At 56.1% G+C, this 19,484-nt stretch overlaps 4 protein-coding genes and 1 long non-coding RNA gene across 5 annotated transcripts; 4 read left to right on the forward strand and 1 right to left on the reverse strand.

Annotated features, from left to right (window-relative positions):
• Positions 1-2,459: 2,459 nt before the first annotated feature.
• On the forward strand, positions 2,460-7,650 carry LOC102688669 (GTPase IMAP family member 9-like). The gene is made up of 2 exons (XM_006636922.3): positions 2,460-3,589; positions 5,947-7,650. Exons 1-2 carry the CDS (start codon positions 3,583-3,585, stop codon positions 6,564-6,566), a joined length of 627 nt encoding a protein of 208 aa, XP_006636985.2. The 5' UTR covers positions 2,460-3,582; the 3' UTR covers positions 6,567-7,650.
• Positions 7,651-7,726: 76 nt separating this feature from the next.
• On the forward strand, positions 7,727-10,281 carry LOC138242075 (GTPase IMAP family member 4-like). The gene is made up of 2 exons (XM_069197068.1): positions 7,727-8,038; positions 9,166-10,281. The coding sequence occupies exons 1-2, from the start codon at positions 8,032-8,034 to the stop codon at positions 10,176-10,178; spliced, it is 1,020 nt and encodes a 339-aa protein (XP_069053169.1). The 5' UTR covers positions 7,727-8,031; the 3' UTR covers positions 10,179-10,281.
• LOC138242079 (uncharacterized) lies at positions 8,556-9,135 on the forward strand. The gene is made up of 3 exons (XR_011191347.1): positions 8,556-8,600; positions 8,647-8,971; positions 9,048-9,135. It is a non-coding gene; the product is annotated as an uncharacterized lncRNA (long non-coding RNA).
• Positions 10,282-12,326: 2,045 nt separating the features above from the next.
• Positions 12,327-16,367, forward strand: ndufa6 (NADH:ubiquinone oxidoreductase subunit A6). Its single transcript, XM_069197077.1, has 3 exons — positions 12,327-12,493; positions 13,994-14,109; positions 16,107-16,367. The coding sequence occupies exons 1-3, from the start codon at positions 12,355-12,357 to the stop codon at positions 16,236-16,238; spliced, it is 387 nt and encodes a 128-aa protein (XP_069053178.1). The 5' UTR covers positions 12,327-12,354; the 3' UTR covers positions 16,239-16,367.
• A 510-nt stretch (positions 16,368-16,877) lies between these two features.
• smdt1b (single-pass membrane protein with aspartate-rich tail 1b) lies at positions 16,878-19,007 on the reverse strand. The gene is made up of 3 exons (XM_006636924.3): positions 18,820-19,007; positions 17,550-17,700; positions 16,878-17,162 (listed from the first exon to the last, which is right to left on the reverse strand). The coding sequence occupies exons 1-2, from the start codon at positions 18,979-18,981 to the stop codon at positions 17,563-17,565; spliced, it is 300 nt and encodes a 99-aa protein (XP_006636987.2). The 5' UTR covers positions 18,982-19,007; the 3' UTR covers positions 16,878-17,162; positions 17,550-17,562.
• Between the last annotated feature and the right edge of the window lie 477 nt (positions 19,008-19,484).

Consider the following 19,484-nt stretch of genomic DNA (forward strand, 5'->3'; position numbering starts at 1 on the left):
ATAACAATTGATAAAAGCCTCACAATCAAGGCCTGTTCAGAGAAACCACACGCTGTTTACACCGGGCTGAAAAGCAGGCCAACTCGTGCCTGGGCGTAGAGTTTGACATGAGAAGCTGATCTGGGACTCCAGCCCCGGCCTGGCCTCTCCAGCGTGATCCAAGACACATGTGGCTGTAAATGCAGATGTGTGCGGTGACTCACGGCCCTGGATCGGGGCCAGATTTCCAGGGAAGTGTTTTTCTCGCGCTGCTGGCGCCCTGCCCTTGTTTGTGCGATGCTGTGTCATGAGGTTTCTTGGCTGAGCTGCGCCCTCACATTCTTCAGGGCGGTTCTAGAGTCCACGTCAGCAGAACCCACCTGAGAAACACAAGCAGTCAACTTCCAGCTCTGCAAGACCAGACAGTGCCTTAAACATCCGGGAGTCCAGTCTGGAGTGTCCGGAGCTCCGGAGCGCTGTGGAAAGAGCGAGGACCTGACGTTGGTGTCGCAGTGGGACATGTGTAGGCCCGGTCAGGCCCGGAACAACGGCAACAGTGCTGACCACCGTGCCAGTCTGAAAGACTTCATGTACATTTTAAAAAAAATGTTTGTTGTTTGTAGACACACCTGGTCACACAGTGTGCAGCTCAGGGGCTGCCTGTGTTCATGCTGAGCAGGCCTGTGAGCACAGTGACACACCTGGTCACACAGTGTGCAGCTCAGTGACAGCCTGTGTTCATGCTGAGCAGGACTGTACAAGAGCCCCAGAGCAAGCAGCAGACCACAGGTATGTGGCGTGTTTGCCTGCGGCCCAGGCGTTCAGCTCAGAGCCTGCCCGGCCCTGTGAGGCTCACATGACTCTCCTGCCCCCTGGAGCCCAGCCGGGCCCCAGACACCTCTCACAGCGGACAGGGCTGATGAGCAGAAACCAGCTGCCCACAGCGCGGTGAGGGACTGACGACTCTCTACAGAACCACAGGCAGGGCTGGGTCAGGCGTCCTCTGACGTCCACTCTTCTGTCCCTTCAAGAAGCTCCTGTCCAGGCTGGACAGACTGGGCACCAGTCTGCATGCACTGATGTCACTGGTGTCCCAGTGGGACACCAGACTAAACTGGTCTGGAGTCTCAGGAGCAGTGATGTGAGCTGTAGCCACTCCTGTAGAGCTGAATAAACACATTTGTGTTTTACTGAAGCTCCTCTGCGTGTGTCTACCCTCCGCTGAAGCCGGTTCTGTCTGTTTCTGTGCGGAATGTGGAATATCTGGATCTGCTGAAAGCAGGTGTAGGGTCCTGCAGCCAGTCCTGACTCTCATGCTGAGAAGAGAGGAGAGCGAAGGGCTGGTCTGTGATGCCAGAGGGAGGAGCACACTGCTCTCTCCTCTTCTCTCAGTGCTGCAGTCTGCACTCCCCACACAGGTGCATCATGGGACTGAGGGCAGGCCTCCCAGCTGGCACTGAGGCCTGGGCTGCCATCCTCAGCACACAGAGGGCATGTCTGTGCCAGCAGGGAGTCTTCCAAACACAACACGCAGCTCCGGAACAGTGGAGATACAGGAAGAGAGAGTTAACATGCAGAGACCTGCTGACAGCTGGAGATACAGGGGTGATAGAGACAGGCTTACCTCAAGCACTGTGTTCACACTGACACCTGGATCTACAGTACTGATCACCTCCTCCACACTCCTGTTCACACTGACACCTGGAGATCTACAGTACTGATCACCTCCTCCACACTCCTGCTCACACTGACACCTGGAGATCTACAGTAATGATCACCTCCTCCACACTCCTGTTCACACTGACACCTATATCTACAGTACTGATCACCTCCTCTACACTCCTGTTCACACTGACACCTGGAGATCTACAGTAGTGATCACCTCCTCCACACTCCTGTTCACACTGACACCTGGAGATCTACAGTAGTGATCACCTCCTCCACACTCCTGTTCACACTGACACCTGGATCTACAGTACTGATCACCTCCTTCTCACTCCTGTTCACACTGACACCTGGAGATCTACAGTACTGATCACCTCCTCCACACTCCTGTTCACACTGACACCTGGAGATCTACAGTAGTGATCACCTCCTCCACACTCTTGTTCACACTGACACCTGGAGATCTACAGTACTGATCACCTCCTCCACACTCCTGTTCACACTGACACCTGGATCTATAGTACTGGTCACCTCCCCTACACTCCTGTACTATTGTAGTTACTCCAAGACTATTGTAGTTACACAGTGTGTGTTCTTGTGGACACCTTGAGTGCAGGTTGAAGTCAGATGTATTGTGAAGAGAATGGTGGTAGTCAAGCTGTGATCAGAGACCTGTGTGTGAACTGTTCCACACTGAGGGTCAGAAGCACAGCTGAGCAGTACTGCTGTCTGAGAGAGCCTCCTCACACAGTGAACAGGAGTCCCCACACTGTGTCAGGACTGTGTGTCATGTGAAGGTCATGTGATGGACAGTTTATCTTCAGCTGGCTGTGAGAGAGAAAGGCTCATGTCTGCTGAACAGACTCTCAGTGAACAGACTCTCTCCTGTAGGAACTCTATCAGCTTTCTCCCTTTAAAATCCTAAATTCCTTCCCCTTGAGAAACTAGGGATTCTGAATTCAGGGGATTTAATGGGAGGTGAAATTGAACTAGTGGCCCAGGTGACACTGAAGAGAGAGAGGCAGTGTGGGACAGTGGGTAGAGCTGAGAGAGAGAGGCAGTGTGGGACAGTGGGTAGAGCTGAGAGAGAGAGGCAGTGTGGGACAGTGGGTAGAGCTGAGAGAGAGAGAGAGGCAGTGTGGGACAGTGGGTAGAGCTGAGAGAGAGAGGCAGTGTGGGACAGTGGGTAGAGCTGAGAGAGAGAGGGAGGCAGTGTGGGACAGTGGGTAGAGCTGAGAGAGAGGGAGGCAGTGTGGGACAGGGGGTAGAGCTGAGAGAGAGAGGCAGTGTGGGACAGGGGGTAGAGCTGAGAGAGAGGGAGGCAGTGTGGGACAGTGGGTAGAGCTGAGAGAGAGGGAGGCAGTGTGGGACAGTGGGTAGAGCTGAGATATTAGGAAGGAGAGAGGCAGTGAGGGACATTACAGTTACAGTCCTGGGATTTTGAGAGAGTGAGGCACAAAGGCCCAGCTGCTGGAGCTGAGACTCTGTAACAGAGGGATGGAGGCAGTGTGGGGTCCTGATTAGAGCTGAGGGACTGGCAGGCGAGGCAGAGAGGCAGTGTGGGCCAGTGTGCGGAGCTGTGAGCCTGGCACAGAAAGAGGAAGACCAGCCTGACAGTCCCTCCCCGTGACGTCTGCCACGTCATCTCTTCTCGCTGCTCACCAACCTCTGTCTACACAATCCAGGAGCTCATTTGCCTGCAGACTAGTCCAGGGGGAGGGAGGACAGAGCTACGTCAGAGGGCGGACTCCTGTGGACCTGCCTCCCTTTCTGATAAACAAGGGCTAGAACCGAAACCTCTCGGAGACCGCAATCCTGCGCTCAGGACCTGCTCTGCCTGCCTGCTCTCTGGCTGAGCGCGCCGAGACGCACTGAGCACCCGTCTCCTGCGCCACACGGACAGCACCCTCTCCCCGGCTCAGGAGCACCGCAGGCACTATGGCAGGTCAGTGGTCTTCTGCTTGAGATTGAGGAGCTCCGAGCCAGCCTGTAGACGGTGTAGACTTTAGTGGGGCTGCAGTCTGAGCCCCTGTCCTGCCCAGGCTGAGAGATTGGCTGTAGTGTTGGGTCTGGATGCACACAGCTGTGTTCAGTGCTCTGGCGTGGCTTGTTCATTCAGGCAGTGTGGCGTCGCGGTGGAGAGTGTCTGTGTTCAGGGCAGAGAGGGTGTGAGACGTTCAGGGCACAGGGCCTCTTCTTCATGGTCTCCAGGCTGCTCTGCCTGGTGGGGGGGCAGAGCCAGGGGGCAGACTGGGGCAGACTGGGGCAGACTGGGGCAGACTGGGGCAGAACGAGCTGCAGCAGCACCTGGAGAGGCAGCAGTGCGATCTGAGGGCTGTTTCCTCCTGCCTGTGTGTCTCTCTGCTTCCTCTTTCCTGCGCGGATTGAGAACAAAGAGCTGCTCTGTCAGGCCCGCTGACACGCGGCACAGCCTGTTCAGAGCCGCGCGCCGACCCGGTTCTGGTCGGGCTCCGTGTGCTGCTGAGCAGGACTCAGATTCTCCCTGCTGTCCTGGAGTCTCCAGGGCTGTAGCGATGGAGAAACCGGAAAGGGTGTGGTGAGAGTCCAGCCTGCTTTCCGCTGGAGACGGAGAGCCTGCAGTTCAGAGGGTGGCCACCGTTCTCTTCAGCCTCGTGCAGCTCCTGTAGGAGAGGGGGAGGAGCTGCTCTTCACCATTCCTCGCCTCCCTTTCCCATTGGGAAGCTCCTTATGGAAAACAGGAGCCGGGAGCGTGTTTCTGTGCCAGCAGTCATACAGCCCCTCCCCCTGCAGGACAGCGGGAGGGGGAGGAGTTCATCGTCACTAGCAACCAGAGAACAATCTGAAGAGGCCATTTCTCTCCAGCGACAGGCTGCAGAATCCATAAATTCCCTCTGGGAATATCCCTGTGTCTCTAGCCCGGGAGGCTGTGACTCTGAACCAGCCCTGCGCTGAGTCCTCTGAATCACAGACTGCTGGGCGTGTGGGAGACAGCAGCTGGGATCCTGCCAGCAGAGCTGTGAGACACAGGGCAGGGCAGCACAGGGAGGAGACACTGAGAGAGACGAGAGCTACGCAGGGTCAGTGTGAGGGGAGGAGGTGTGCACAGCACATTGCCCAGATAGACCACAGGTTTTAGAGCCGTGTCAGTCTGGAGTGACACAGAGCCCGGACTCTGGCTCTTGCCCACAGATTGAGCTGGTCTGGGCAAGAAACACCTGGAGCTCACAAGACAGGTGCAGCTGCTCTGTGGGGGAGGGCGTCAGTGGGTGGGCAGTGGCTGAGGACGTTTTCCGACGAACGTTCCCAACCCCCTGCACAGAGAGCAGGAGTTTCCCAGTGATGACGCCTCCAGCTCCTGTGATGTCAGAATGAGACAGCAAGCGCCAGAGGGCTGGGGGCGGGGCCTGTGCTCCAAGCCACACCCCCGCTGCCCTCTGGAGACCCGCCTCTTCACACGGCACTGTGGGAAGGGGTCCCCAATGTTCCTGTCTCAGCACACGCGATGTGTAAACACAATGTGTGGCCACGTGGTCTCCCCCATCCGGAGCTGTGAAGGTGGGGAGGGGGGGGGGTAGAGTCAGGGGGGCACCTCTCCCACAGGGATCAAACCCAGGGCAGATCCGCACTTGTGTGAACAGGATCGGCGCCGCCAGCCGGCCCGCCAGGCAGAGCCCTGCCGCTGCGGTGAGCCAGCGCTCCTGTTTCGCAGGGGCGTGTCGGAGCGGGGCGCTCCCTGAATCCGGTCCTGTAACTCAGCAGCCGGCTGCGTCGAAGACCTGCACCGGACCGGACTGGCATGGTGCTGTCTTGCCGAGCCAGCCCTGTCCTGTAAATACCACGCCAAACCCACTGGGTCCCCGGCTGTGGGGTGCGCACCCCTACTTCTAGAGCTGGGGGCACCTGATCCTGTGACTCCGATGGAGCACGAGTCAGTGCCAGTGACACAGACCCGAATCATCGAGTACTCTTCAGAGCTGGCTGTAGCTACACGTTTACTCCTCCTGCCAGGGCACGTGGGTTAAATCAGTCGCAGAGAGGCAGGAACAGAAGCTGGATCGGATAGCTAACACAGATGCTGGGCAGCCAGAGAGTCACCCAGTGGGTTAATAGGAGATGTCTTGAACTACAACTCCCATAAACCCATAAACCCACTGGGTGACTTCCTGGCCATAGTAACGTCTGGCAGATCTCACCCAGCACAGGGAGCGAATTCCCACACTTTTGAAAGTTTGTTTTCTAAAAACGGGGCAATATCCTGGGAGGGGTTCGACAGGGTGGCACAGGGCAGCGCGGGAATGACGCCGCGCCTCTCGTCCGCAGGGCAAGGAGAGCTGCGGATCGTGCTGCTGGGGAAAATGGGCACTGGGAAGAGCAGCAGCGGGAACGCCCTCCTGGGAGAGCAGGCGTTCCGGGCGGAGCGCTCCCCCGGCGCCGTGACCACGGCCTGCGAGCGGAGGGCGGGGGAGCCCGGCGGGAGGCCGGTCGTCGTGGTCGACACGCCGGGGTTCTCCGAGGCCACGGAAGGGAAGATCGCGGGGGCGCTGTCCCTCTGCGCCCCGGGGCCCCACGCCTTCCTGCTGGTGCTGAAGGTGGAGCCCTTCACGGAGAACCGGCGGCGGGACGCGGACCGGCTGCTGCGGCTGTTCGGCGGCGAGGCCGCGCGCTACACCGTCGTGCTGCTGACCCGCGGGAAGGACCTGAAGGGCAAGAGCGCCGAGGCCTTCGCGGGCGAGAACGAGCAGCTGCAGGCGCTGGTGGACCGCTGCGGGGGCAGGCTGCACGTCCTCGAGAACAGGGGGGAGCAGGGCCGCGCCCAGGCCGCCCAGCTGCTGGAGAAGATCGAGGCGATGGTGCAGGCCAACAGGGCGGAGGGGAGGCCCGAGTTCTTCACGCCAGCCGCCGGCAAGGGCAGCCAGAAACACGACTGCGACATCCTGTAGACTTGCAAGGGGACAGGCAGCGGGTCTGTGTGACAGGACAGGCAGCGGGTCTGTGTGAGGGACAAGACAGCAGATCTGTGTGACAGGACAGGCAGCAGATCTGTGTGAGGGACAAGACAGCAGATCTGTGTGACAGGACAGACAGCAGATCTGTGTGACAGGACAGGCAGCAGATCTGTGTGAGGGACAAGACAGCAGATCTGTGTGACAGGACAGGCAGCAGATCTGTGTGACAGGACAGGCAGCAGATCTGTGTGAGGGACAAGACAGCAGATCTGTGTGACAGGACAGAGAGCAGACCTGTGTGACAGGACAGACAACAGACCTGTGTGAGGGACAAGACAGCAGATCTGTGTGACAGGACAGACAGCAGATCTGTGTGACAGGAGTGACAGTAGTTCTGTGTGAGGGACAAGACAGCAGATCTGTGTGACAGGACAGACAGCAGATCTGTGTGACAGGAGTGACAGTAGTTCTGTGTGAGGGACAAGACAGCAGATCTGTGTGACAGGAGTGACAGTAGTTCTGTGTGAGGGACAAGACAGCAGATCTGTGTGACAGGAGTGTCAGCAGTTCTGTGTGAGGGACAAGACAGCAGATCTGTGTGAGGGACAAGACAGCAGATCTGTGTGACAGGACAGGCAGCAGATCTGTGTGATGGGACAGGCAGCAGATCTGTGTGACAGAAAAGAGAGCAGATCTGTGTGACAGGACAGGCAGCAGATCTGTGTGACAGGACAGAGAGCAGATCTGTGTGATGGGACAGGCAGCAGATCTGTGTGACAGGACAGAGAGCAGATCTGTGTGACAGGACAGGCAGCAGATCTGTGTGACAGGACAGAGAGCAGATCTGTGTGACGGGACAGGCAGCAGATCTGTGTGACAGGACAGGCAGCAGATCTGTGTGACAGGACAGAGAGCGTATACTTGTAAGGGGACTGACAGCAGGAACTACATACTCCCCCTTTCCTGTTTGTATAATTATCTTTTGATAAAACATAAAAATGCTTTCCAGAGTGTAAATATTTTTGGGAACAATAATAAAAGAATTTAATTTCCAGTCCAACTGGATTTGTACCTCCAAGGGGGTTTCAGTCGTTTCTGGGTGGTGGGAGGGTTTAATGCAGATGAAGAAGAATGCAGGAAGTTCCAGGAAGCCTGGGCTGTCTAAAACAAGCTCTTTCAGCTCAGGGCTGACACGCAGTAAACTCTCTCTCTCTCTGCTCAGTCCGGAAACACAGCGTTCTCTCCTGACAAACAGTGCGCTCTCTCTCTGCACTGAAACACACAGTACACTCCCTCTCAGCCCTGCACTGACACACACACACAGTGGCCTCTCTCCGCTCTGTGCTCACACACTGCGCACACTCAGACACTCAGACACAAGGACGCTGAGAGACTCGGCGCTGCTCTCCTGCAGGAACAGGACTCTCGCAGACAGGAAGACTCCAGGCCCAGGGAGACGATGGCAGGTGAGTGGATTCTCTTAAACCAGCCTCGGAGGTAAACTAATCCATCGCTCTGGCAGCGGTGGCCATGTTGTGCAAGCTGAGGAGTAGGATTATTTATGAAAGGGGAGGGTGTGTCTGCTGGGCTTTCTGCACCGTCAGGACGAGCTTCAGGAGCCTCCCATCTGCCCCGTCCACCATCTCCACTGGCTCGGCTGCACAGGAAATGCACTCTGCTGCATCCTGCTCCTCCACTTGCGATCCGCCATCTGGCCTGACGCTGGCCCTGGAAGTCCGTCTCATCTCAGGGCTGGAGTGCAGAGAGATCCCTGCTCCAGCAGTCCGAGGTCGCAGGTGACCGAGCTGTAGGTGCCTGAGGTCGCAGGTGACCAAGCCACAGGTGACCGAGCTGCAGGTGCCTGAGGTCGCAGGTGACCAAGCCACAGGTGCCCGAGGTCGCAGGTGACTGAGGTCGCAGGTGACCGAGCTGTAGGTGCCCGAGCAGCAGGTGACCGAGGTCGCAGGTGACTGAGGTCGCAGGTGACCGAGCTGCAGGTGCCCGAGGTCGCAGGTGACCGAGCTGTAGGTGCCTGAGGTCGCAGGTGACCAAGCCACAGGTGACCGAGCTGCAGGTGCCTGAGGTCGCAGGTGACCGAGCTGCAGGTGCCCGAGGTCGCAGGTGACCGAGCTGTAGGTGCCTGAGGTCGCAGGTGACCGAGCTGTAGGTGCCTGAGGTCGCAGGTGACCAAGCCACAGGTGACCGAGCTGCAGGTGCCTGAGGTCGCAGGTGACCGAGCTGCAGGTGCCCGAGGTCGCAGGTGACCGAGCTGTAGGTGCCTGAGGTCGCAGGTGACCAAGCCACAGGTGACCGAGCTGCAGGTGCCTGAGGTCGCAGGTGACCGAGCTGCAGGTGCCCGAGGTCGCAGGTGACCGAGCTGTAGGTGCCTGAGGTCGCAGGTGACCAAGCCACAGGTGACCGAGCTGCAGGTGCCCGAGGTCGCAGGTGACCAAGCCACAGGTGACCGAGCTGTAGGTGCCCGAGGTCGCAGGTGCCTGAGGTCGCAGGTGCTCACACACACAGCTCTCCCCGCCCCGCGAGGCGGTTACCATGACTCCCGGCCGGAGCTGACGCCACCCTCCTCTCCCGGCAGGCTCCGCGGGCGCCGAGCCGGAGATGCGCATCGTGCTGCTGGGGCTGACCGGCGGGGGCCGGAGCAGCTCGGGGAACACCCTCCTGGGCCGGCCGGCGTTCCGGAGCGACGTGAGCTCCAGCTCGGTGACCCGGGAGTGCCAGGTGGACACGGCGGTCACCTGCGGCCGGCGGGTCACCGTCATCGACACGCCCGGCTTCTTCCACACGCAGATCCCCGAGGATGACCTCAAGAGGGAGGTCATGCGGTGCGTCACCCTGTGCCCGCGGGGGCCCCACGCCTTCCTGCTGGTGCTGAAGGCGGACGCCCACGACGACGAGGAGCGGGCGGCGCTGCGCCGGGTGCTGTCCTGGTTCGGGGACGAGGCGCTGCGGTACACTCTGGTGCTGTTCACCCGGGGGGACGAGCTGGACGGCCCCGTCCAGGACTTCTACGGGGGGGACGCGGACATGGCGGAGCTGGTGCGGCGCTGCGGCGGCCGGAGCCACGCCTTCGACAACGAGCGGCCGGACGAGCGCGGGCAGGTGGCGGCGCTGCTGGACAAGCTGGACCGGATGGTGGACGAGAACGGGGGCGGCTGCTACACCAACGAGATGTTCCGGCGGGCGGGGGAGGCGGTGGAGCGCGTGGCGGCCGAGAGCAGCCGGGCCGCGCCGGGCCGGGCCGCGGGGGAGGTCCGCGAGGAGGCCGCGCGGCTCGTGGCCGAGGCGCTGCTGAAGGCGGCGGTGGGGCTGGCGGTGGGCGTGTGCCTGGGCGCGCTGCTGGGCGCGGCGGCCGGCGCGGCGCTCACCTCCCTGCTGCCCGCCCTGCTGGCCTCGGGCGCGGCGCCGGCGCTGGCCGTGGCGGCGGGCGGCGTGGTCGGCGGCGTGCAGGGCGTGCGCGCGGCGCTGAAGGCGGACGGGCCCAAGGACGCCGCCAGGAGGGCCGCCAGCGCCGTGTTCCAGACGGCCTCCGACCTGAAGAAGCGCATCACGGACGTGAAGGACTTCTTCAACGACAGGAAGAAGGACTGAGCGCGGCGCTCGCTCGCACGGACCGCTCTGTACCGGCAGGCGAACCCGCAGCCCCGTACGGGGCGCTTCCTCGGTCAGAGACCTCCCTGCGGAGCTGCCTGCTCTCGTGCAGGTCACAGCTGGGGGGCACAGGGTGAGCATCAGTGAGGCGGGGTGGTCATACAGCAGCTGGGGGATCATCAGCTCACCAGCGCCTCTGGTGGGGAGGAGTGGTAACACAACTAGTAGGGATCCTCGGCTCACAAGCGCCCTCTGGTGCGGAGGAGTGGTAACACAACTAGTAGGGATCCTCGGCTCACAAGCGCCCTCTGGTGTAGAATCGGTATTTGTAAGTCTGAGGCCTTAATAATGTGCCTGTCTGTTCTGCAGCTCATTCTGTGCAAAGTTTGGGCAAACATATCTGTCATGTAGATGAGGCCAAATGGCATATATTGATGGTAATGTTCATGATAAGAAAACAATGCAAAATTATCCCTGTACCTTCCACTTCTAACCCACCAAGCAGGATAAACAATGTCACCCTCCCTGCCTGCAGGCGTGCTGGGTCTGTCCCTGCTAACAGAGCGCAGGTCCCGAACTGACTGAGAAGTTCACGTGTGGTCGTTCTGAAACACTGATGTAACACTCTGTCCTTTATTTCAAATCACAATAAAAATCTGCCTTTTCTTTTAATGCAGAATTAAAAAATTAGGTGTAAGCCTTTCTCTAACCAAATATTGTCTGTAATAACCCTGAAACTGGAGGTATCAGGAGTAAAGCCCCTGTGTCAGGGGTACCACAGCATCATCGAACCACAGCATCATCCCAGCCAGATCTGGAGCCCACAGCTCTCTAGTTGTGAGTCCAGAGTCTCGACTCACAACCTCCTTAATCCCTACTCACTACCACTACTCATTAATCTCTACTCACTACTCCTTAATCTCTACTCACTACTCCTGAATCTCTACTCACTACTCCTTAATCCCTACTCACTACCACTACTCCTTAATCTCTACTCACTACTCTTTAATTCCTACTCATTACCACTACTCCTTAATCTCTACTCACTGCTCTTTAATCTCTACTCACTACTCCTTAATCCCTACTCCCTTCTCCACACTCCACACTGCTGCCTGGACAGGCAGGCTACAGCTGAGCAGAAGGAATTCCTGCTGTGGCGTCTGTATTCGGTGTTTCCAGGAGCGATTTCGCGGGAGTGGGTCTCAGTGACCAGGCTGGGCAGGCTGGGCAGGCTGTGCGGGACGGGCAGGGCCTGGAACCGGGCTCTTGGTGGTTTTGTGTCTAGTGTCTAGTGTCTAGTCTAGTGTCTCCTGAAGGAGCGTGACTGGAGACAGGTGACTGGGAACAGGCTGGAGCTGGAGTCCAGGATAAATTAGCTCCCATGTCAAAGAGAGACAGAGGGACTGTGAATAGTCACGTTCACAAAATGGCTGAATGACTTTGTAGATCTTTAGACAGCAGGGTTGGGATTAGGGTTAGACCCTTTAAATCCTTGCCTCTGAGACAGTGGCTCTCAGCTCTTCCAGATCATCAGAGAGCCAGGCAGCCTGTGGTCTTTGGCCCCACCTTGCAGGACTCTGTTTCCTTGTAGCCTCCCAGCCATTTAATGATCCTACTTTTGGAAGCTGGGGGGATAAACTGTACATGAGCTTTCGGTGGAACATGCAAACTCCCCACAGACAGACCCCCAAGCCCAGAATCTCCCACAGGAGCTGAGAGGCAGTAGGACTAAGCACCTCTCTACTAGCCTGATCCTGGGAGATTATGTATATGAAACTATGCCTTCCAGGTTTCATATGAAAGTTTTCTGGACAATGGACAATGGACAATGGATGTAAATCTTGTTCGTGCAAATAAAGACGTCAATCACACCTTGAGGGGGTAGAGAGTTTCTGTTGTAGTGTAATGCACTCTACTAGGTCAAACTGCACTGTAGTATATCATGCACAAAACTAATTTTCCGTAATAATATTCTACTTTGCGACGAATGTTTTGGTAATACCTGTGTAATTTGTCAATCCAATGAAATTCCTTTCAATGGCATTTCTCAAAACCAATCGTCTCCGAGTAAGGTCTCCTTCGTCCAATAAGCACCCAGAACTCTAGCGGCTAGGGGGCGGGGCTGCCGGTGTGACCCCGGAAGAGAAACACGCGCTTTCCTGACCCCAGAACGAAGATGGCGACTTCGGCAGCGAGTCGGACGGCGAGCGGGGCTGTCCGGGTCGTCAAGCCGATTTTCAGTCGGGATTTGGAAGAGGCGAAGCGGCGTGTCCGGGAGCTGTACCGAGCCTGGTACCGAGAAATTCCTAACACAGGTAAGAGAGGCTTGGAGGCGAGTTAAAACCGGCGGAATAGCTGTCAGTCAGAGTATTCAACAGAGTCAAGGTCGTGTCGGCTGTATACCGTTATAATCTCAGACTGCTGGGGAGTAGGACCCAGACGACTGGTGTAATTCACAGTAGCTCTTGATTAATCATTCATTTATTAATTCCCGACGATTTTTTATCACATTGGCAGACCTCAATGACAAGGCTAAAAATGTCCTTTCTGCCTGCCGTAGACAGAAATTACACGCGCACTCGCTGTGTTGACACTGCCTAATTTTAACCTGTATCGTGACTCTCTCAGTGCAGTGTTCATGTACTGGAGTGTCCAGTCAGTGTGTGTGTATTAACCCCTCTCTCTCTCTCTCAGTGCAGTGTTCATGTACTGGAGTGTCCAGTCAGTGTGTCTGTATGAACCCCTCTCTCTCTCAGTGCAGTGTTCATGTACTGGAGTGTCCAGTCAGTGTGTCTGTATGAACCCCTCTCTCTCTCTCAGTGCAGTGTTAATGTACTGGAGTGTCCAGTCAGTGTGTCTGTATGAACCCCTCTCTCTCTCTCTCAGTGCAGTGTTAATGTACTGGAGTGTCCAGACAGTGTTTCTGTATTAACCCCTCTCTCTCGGTGCAGTGTTAATGTACTGGAGTGTCCAGTCAGTGTGTGTATTAACCCCTCTCTCTCTCAGTGCAGTGTTCATGTACTGGAGTGTCCAGTCAGTGTGTCTGTATGAACCCCTCTCTCTCAGTGCAGTGTTAATGTACTGGAGTGTCCAGTCAGTGTGTCTGTATGAACCCCTCTCTCTCTCAGTGCAGTGTTCATGTACTGGAGTGTCAAGTCAGTGTGTCTGTATGAACCCCTCTCTCTCTCAGTGCAGTGTTCATGTACTGGAGTGTCAAGTCAGTGTGTCTGTATGAACCCCTCTCTCTCTCTCAGTCCAGTGTTCATGTACTGGAGTGTCCAGTCAGTGTGTCTGTATGAACCCCTCTCTCTCAGTGCAGTGTTAATGTACTGGAGTGTCCAGTCAGTGTGTCTGTATGAACCCCTCTCTCTCTCAGTGCAGTGTTCATGTACTGGAGTGTCCAGTCAGTGTGTCTGTATGAACCCCTCTCTCTCTCAGTGCAGTGTTCATGTACTGGAGTGTCAAGTCAGTGTGTCTGTATGAACCCCTCTCTCTCTCTCAGTCCAGTGTTCATGTACTGGAGTGTCCAGTCAGTGTGTCTGTATGAACCCCTCTCTCTCCAGTGCAGTGTTCATGTACTGGAGTGTCCAGTCAGTGTGTCTGTATGAACCCCTCTCTCTCTCAGTGCAGTGTTCATGTACTGGAGTGTCCAGTCAGTGTGTCTGTATGAACCCCTCTCTCTCTCAGTGCAGTGTTCATGTACTGGAGTGTCCAGTCAGTGTGTCTGTATTAACCCCTCTCTCTCTCAGTGCAGTGTTAATGTACTGGAGTGTCCAGTCAGTGTGTCTGTATTAACCCCTCTCTCTCTCCCTCAGTGACAATGTACCAGCTGGATATCACTGTGAGGCAGGGCAGGGAGAAGGTGAGGGAGATGTTCGACAGGAACAGACACGTCACTGACCCCCGAGTCGTCGACATGCTGGTCATCAAGGTAACGGCAGCTCTGCACCCTGACCTTCCCGGAGGATAAAACCCTGATTTCTCTCTGACCCCCTGGAGGAGGGGAATTCTGAAACTCGTGTCGGGGCCCAGGGCTGATGCCAAGTACTAACCCCTTTTCTAAGAGCTGAAAAAAAACCTTTCAGAAAGCAGCGAAAATAGAAGATTGAAATCTCTGCGCCTGTGAAGAAGAACTTGTCTGAATGTAACCCAGATGACACAGGGGCCCCCCAAAATGTGAGAGGGGAACCAGGGATCTGGAGCTGTGCTCCCAGCGCCTGGTCTTTGCTGTCCAAGTGAGATCTCATTTTATAAATGAGCAGCCATATCACCCTGCAACTCACAACTGGCAGCCCACTGAAGCTAAGCAGGTGTGAGCCTGGTCAGTACCTGGATGGGAGACCTCCTGGGAAAAACTAAGGTTGCTGCTGGAAGAGGTGTTAGTGGGGCCAGCAGGGGGCGCTCACCCTGTGGTCCACGTGGGTCCTAATGCCCCAGTATAGTGATGGGGACACTATACTGTAAACAGGTGCCGTCCTTCGGATGAGACGTAAAACCGAGGTCCTGACTCTCTGTGGTCATTAAAAATCCCAGGGCGTTTCTCGAAAAGAGTAGGGGTGTAACCCCGGCCTCCTGGCCAAATTTCCCATTGGCCTTAACCAATCATGGCCTCCTAATAATCCCCATCTATGAATTGGCTTCATTACTCTCTGCTCTCCTCCCCACTGAGAGCTGATGTGTGGTGAGCGTTCTGGCGCACTATGGCTGCCGTCGCATCATCCAGGTGGATGCTGCACATTGGTGGTGGTGGAGGGGAGACCCCATTACCTGTAAAGCGCTTTGCCCAGGGTATAACCACGAGCCTCGCTTACCCCTGCAGCTGTCTGCTGACTGTCCTGTGTGTGACTTTCAGTCTGCTCTGACTGGTCTGCCTGTCTGCGTGGTGCAGCACCAGTCTGCTCTACTGGTCTGCCTGTCTGCGTGGTGCAGCACCAGTCTGCTCTGACCGGTCTGTCTGTCTGCGTGGTGCAGCACCAGTCTGCTCTGACCGGTCTGCCTGTCTGCGTGGTGCAGCACCAGTCTGCTCTACTGGTCTGCCTGTCTGCGTGGTGCAGCACCAGTCTGCTCTGACTGGTGCAGCACCAGTCTGCTCTGACTAGTCTGCCTGTCTGCGTGGTGCAGCACCAGTCTGCTCTGACTAGTCTGCCTGTCGGCGTGGTGCAGCACCAGTCTGCTCTGACTAGTCTGCCTGTCTGCGTGGTGCAGCAGCAGTCTGCTCTGACTGGTCTGCCTGTCGGCGTGGTGCAGCACCAGTCTGCTCTGACTGGTCTGCCTGTCGGCGTGGTGCAGCACCAGTCTGCTCTGACTGGTCTGCCTGTCGGCGTGGTGCAGCACCAGTCTGCTCTGACTGGTCTGCCTGTCGGCGTGGTGCAGCACCAGTCTGCTCTGACTGGTCTGCCTGTCGGCGTGGTGCAGCACCAGTCTGCTCTGACTGGTCTGCCTGTCGGCGTGGTGCCAGTCTGGTTAGGATTAGGTTGCCTATCCCTAGGCTTCCTGTCTGTGTGTTGCAGACACTTCCAGCTGGCCAGAGTGTCTCTCCACACTGGGGTACAAGGAGCTTGGGTGCTTGGGAGGGCACAGTATCTATTGGTGTGATGAGTGCTGGAGAGCAGCTGCCAGGCCCTGTATTGATTGATCGGCATTCAATATTTTAATCAGTAGGGAGAAACTGCGAATCCTGAGACGCAGGTTCACCTGGAGAAAGAGGATAAGTGTTGTTTCCCTGTTTTCTGATTCCATAACTGGAATAGCCTGGTGACTAAGAAAACTAAGTCTTGAGAGCCTACAGCCTGTGTTAGGCAAGCATCTCTGTTAACCCATCTCTCAGTTAGCCCCGTATGTGTCTCTCTCTCTCTCTGGATGACCCCATCTGTCTGTGTGTGTCTCTCTCTCTCTGGGTGACCCCATCTGTCTGTCTGTGTGTCGCAGGGGAAGATGGAGCTGCAGGAGACCATCAAGGTGTGGAAGCAGAGGACACACATCATGCGCTTCTTCCACGAGACGGAGACACCAAGGCCCACCGACTTCCTGTCCAAATTCTACTCGGGTCACGACCCCTGAGTGCCCCCTGTTCGCCGGCTGTAAATACCCCCGCGCTCTCTCGCCCTCCCCCTCCGCCGGCCTGGTGCTGTTCACAGCAGCCTGTCTGGGTGTGGAACCTTCAATAAAACATGACGAGTTCGAGAATAAGATCAGGAGTAGCCCGAGTTTGTTCCTGGTGTGTGTGAATAGAGTCACCCAGAGCCCCACACTGACACCCTTCATCATCATCACTCCTGTAGAGCAGCTGAACCCTCAGTCTGTAACAACACGTCTGCACCTCTGTGTCCTGTGTCAGGGTGACAGTGGGGTTACAGACAGAGACTGGACACTGGAGCTGGAGAGAGGATAGAGTCACCCAGAGCCCCACACTGACACCCTTCATCATCATCATCACTCCTGAACAGACACTCAGTCTGTAACAACACGTCTGCACCTCTGTGTCCTGTGTCAGGGTGACAGTGGGGTTACAGACAGAGACTGGACACAGGAGCTGGAGAGAGGATAGAGTCACCCAGAGCCCCACACTGACACCCTTCATCATCAAACAGTCTACTATCAAATAACAGAAACTCTACTTGATTAAAAATAGGAAATAAATAGAAAAAAACATTCCTAATATTCCACTTTCCTTAAAAGAAAAGTCCATGTAACACAGTGAAGACTTAGACAATATTTTATTATTGAATAATCTCGTTGCTATGTACATGCAGACTGGAGTGAGGTATTGATTAGAGTCTGGCGCTGCCCACACACACTCTGGAATCGCACAGCAGGAGGAGGGACAGGAAGTGGACAGTGCGGGGGGACAGAGAGAGAGGTGTGATGAGGGGTTGTTGTTGACCCCCGTTTCTGCTCCGGTCTTCTTTCAGATCATGCTGTCTTCGGGGGGTCTCTGTCTGTAGTGTCTGTCCTGTCTCTCTCTCTGGGTACCGCCAGCACAGCCTACAGAGAGACGGAGAGGGACACTGTTATCACACTCCTGTCACAGTTTCCACACTCGCCCTCATCTGCTTTCATGTCTGAATACACTGGAATTGGTGGAATTAAACCACGAGTGTATTAACTGCAGAGTGTTAATTACAGTGTGGGAGTGTGTTAGTTACAGTATAAGAATGTTAGTAACTGTGAGAGAGTTATTAGCAGTGTAAGTGCCTGCTTATCGGTGAGAGAGAGTATCTGCATCTGTGCAGGTGTGTCAGTAACAGTGAGAGAGAGTATCTGTAGCTGTGCAGGTGTGTCAGTAACAGTGAGAGAGAGTATCTGTAGCTGTGCAGGTGTGTCTTCCAGTACAGGTTTGGGGTGTAACACCATTAGGCAGCTGTTCATTACCTCTCCTGCAGGCTCAGTCATCATCATCGTCATCCTCAGGGACGAAGATGTCGTGCTCCTCCAGCAGGGCGGCGAAGTTCTTGCTGATCAGGGTTCCCACATACAGGAAGGGAACGACAATCACAGAGATCCGCACCAGGCCGAAGGAGATCTGAGAGAGAGAGGCGCCTGTGTTAACACAGCAGATACCACTGGGGGCACTGACAGGGACAGGCAGTGTGAAAGGAGAGAGGGGAGTATAATTACTGCACCCTTACTGTCTGCATCACGTCTGTCAGAGGGGGAAACTCATCGCCAAAACAGTGGTCTCACAGACAGAGCCTGCAGGCTGATCCACTCCAGGGTTTACAGTGCTGTCAGTCAGACTCCCAGTGCTCAGCAGTCTGATCCACTCCAGGGTTTACAGTGCTGTCAGTCAGACTCCCAGTGCTCAGCAGTCTGATCCACTCCAGGGTTTACAGTGCTGTCAGTCAGACTCCCAGTGCACAGCAGTCTGATCCTCTCCAGGTGTGACAGTGCTGTCAGTCAGACTCCCAGTGCGCAGCAGTCTGATCCACTCCAGGGTTTACAGTGCTGTCAGTCAGACTCCCAGTGCACAGCAGTCTGATCCTCTCCAGGTGTGACAGTGCTGTCAGTCAGACTCCCAGTGTGCAGCAGTCTGATCCACTCCAGGGTTTACAGTGCTGTCAGTCAGACTCCCAGTGCGCAGCAGTCTGATCCACTCCAGGGTTTAAAACCGGCTGCAGGATCTTTTTCTGGAAGCAACTCCAGGCGTTTTGGGTTTCAAGCCAAACATCAAACTACTTGAAAGCTACTTTCAAGTAACTAAACACATTTCCGCCTATCACCAAGTCCTTAGTGTTAAAGATAATGTTTGTCAGGGTGAGACTTCTAATGGTTTTAAATTCTGTAGTTTTAAAGGGGAATACACTTGATAAATTCTGCGTCTCCAGAAATCAATTTCCGGATACCTTGCCGCTTGCATCAGTCCTTCCCCCGCTTTCAGATTGGTTCAAAACCCTGTCAATCAATCCATTCTATACTCCTATTGGCAGTGACAAGGATCACTCAAGCCTATACGACCCGCCTCCCTCAACAGCCCCCCTGTCAATCAGTCCAGATCACACCGCCTATTGGCTGGAGACAGTGTCATTCAGGTGAGACCCATCGCTGACTGGATACCCGCCTCTCTCGGCCCGCCCTTTGCCCAACCCCTCCCCGGCGCTGGTGTCAAAATATTGCAGCCCGTTCCGTCTCTCTGTGGACGTACCTTCACCGGCTTGGGTAAAATAGCTCCCGAGGACGTGGTCACGGCGGTACGGGCGAGAGCCACGGGGGTCGCGCTGCCTGTTTTCTGCCTGAAAACCCCCGTAGTCTTCGGGACGCCAACCCGAGCGGAGCCCAGGACGAAGCGAGCCGCTGCCGACGCCATCTTGCCTGTCAGTGGGCGTGACGTCACCCCCCGGCGCTCAGCCCGCGCCTTAACGAGACCCGGCCCTTAACGGCCGAGCGGGGGGAGAAACTGCGTCCCTTGGGGCGGCCATCTTGGCTCCACCCCGCCGCTAAATTACTGCGCAGGAGCGCCGGGTCTGGAGCCACAATGGAGGCCGTTTCCACTGTGACGTTGTAACCTAGAAAGGCGGAGCGTAACTCCCTGGTAACGCAGCCCATACAGGAAAAAGTAAACATTCTCCCAGGGCTGCACCCATGGGTTAATGAGAGTCTTGCAACATAGACCTCGCAGCCAGGCCTGAAGGCTTTGTAAATATGACCGTAAGATGTCGGGGAGTCAACTCTGGTGTCAGACTACGATCAGTGAGAGTGGGGGGTGTTAATTAATTAACCCCTGATCTGTGGGCAGTGGGGCTGCTGGTGCAGAGTTATCTAATTGGGGGGTGCAGGTAATTCTGGGGGCTCAGTGTTGGCGGAGTGAAG

Source organism: Lepisosteus oculatus, chromosome 12, assembly GCF_040954835.1.
Source record: "Lepisosteus oculatus isolate fLepOcu1 chromosome 12, fLepOcu1.hap2, whole genome shotgun sequence".
In the NCBI taxonomy this organism is placed as follows: domain Eukaryota; kingdom Metazoa; phylum Chordata; class Actinopteri; order Semionotiformes; family Lepisosteidae; genus Lepisosteus; species Lepisosteus oculatus.

Excerpts from the sequence above, each read along its gene's own strand:
- ndufa6 (XM_069197077.1), top strand. The coding sequence starts at position 12,355 with ATGGCGACTTCGGCAGCGAGTCGGACGGCGAGCGGGGCTGTCCGGGTC. Across the intron at positions 12,494-13,993 it reads CCGAGAAATTCCTAACACAG|TGACAATGTACCAGCTGGAT; the intron begins GTAAGAGAGGCT and ends TCTCTCCCTCAG. Across the intron at positions 14,110-16,106 it reads TCGACATGCTGGTCATCAAG|GGGAAGATGGAGCTGCAGGA; the intron begins GTAACGGCAGCT and ends TGTGTGTCGCAG.
- smdt1b (XM_006636924.3), bottom strand. The coding sequence starts at position 18,981 with ATGGCGTCGGCAGCGGCTCGCTTCGTCCTGGGCTCCGCTCGGGTTGGC. Across the intron at positions 17,701-18,819 it reads TTTTACCCAAGCCGGTGAAG|ATCTCCTTCGGCCTGGTGCG; the intron begins GTACGTCCACAG and ends TCTCTCTCTCAG.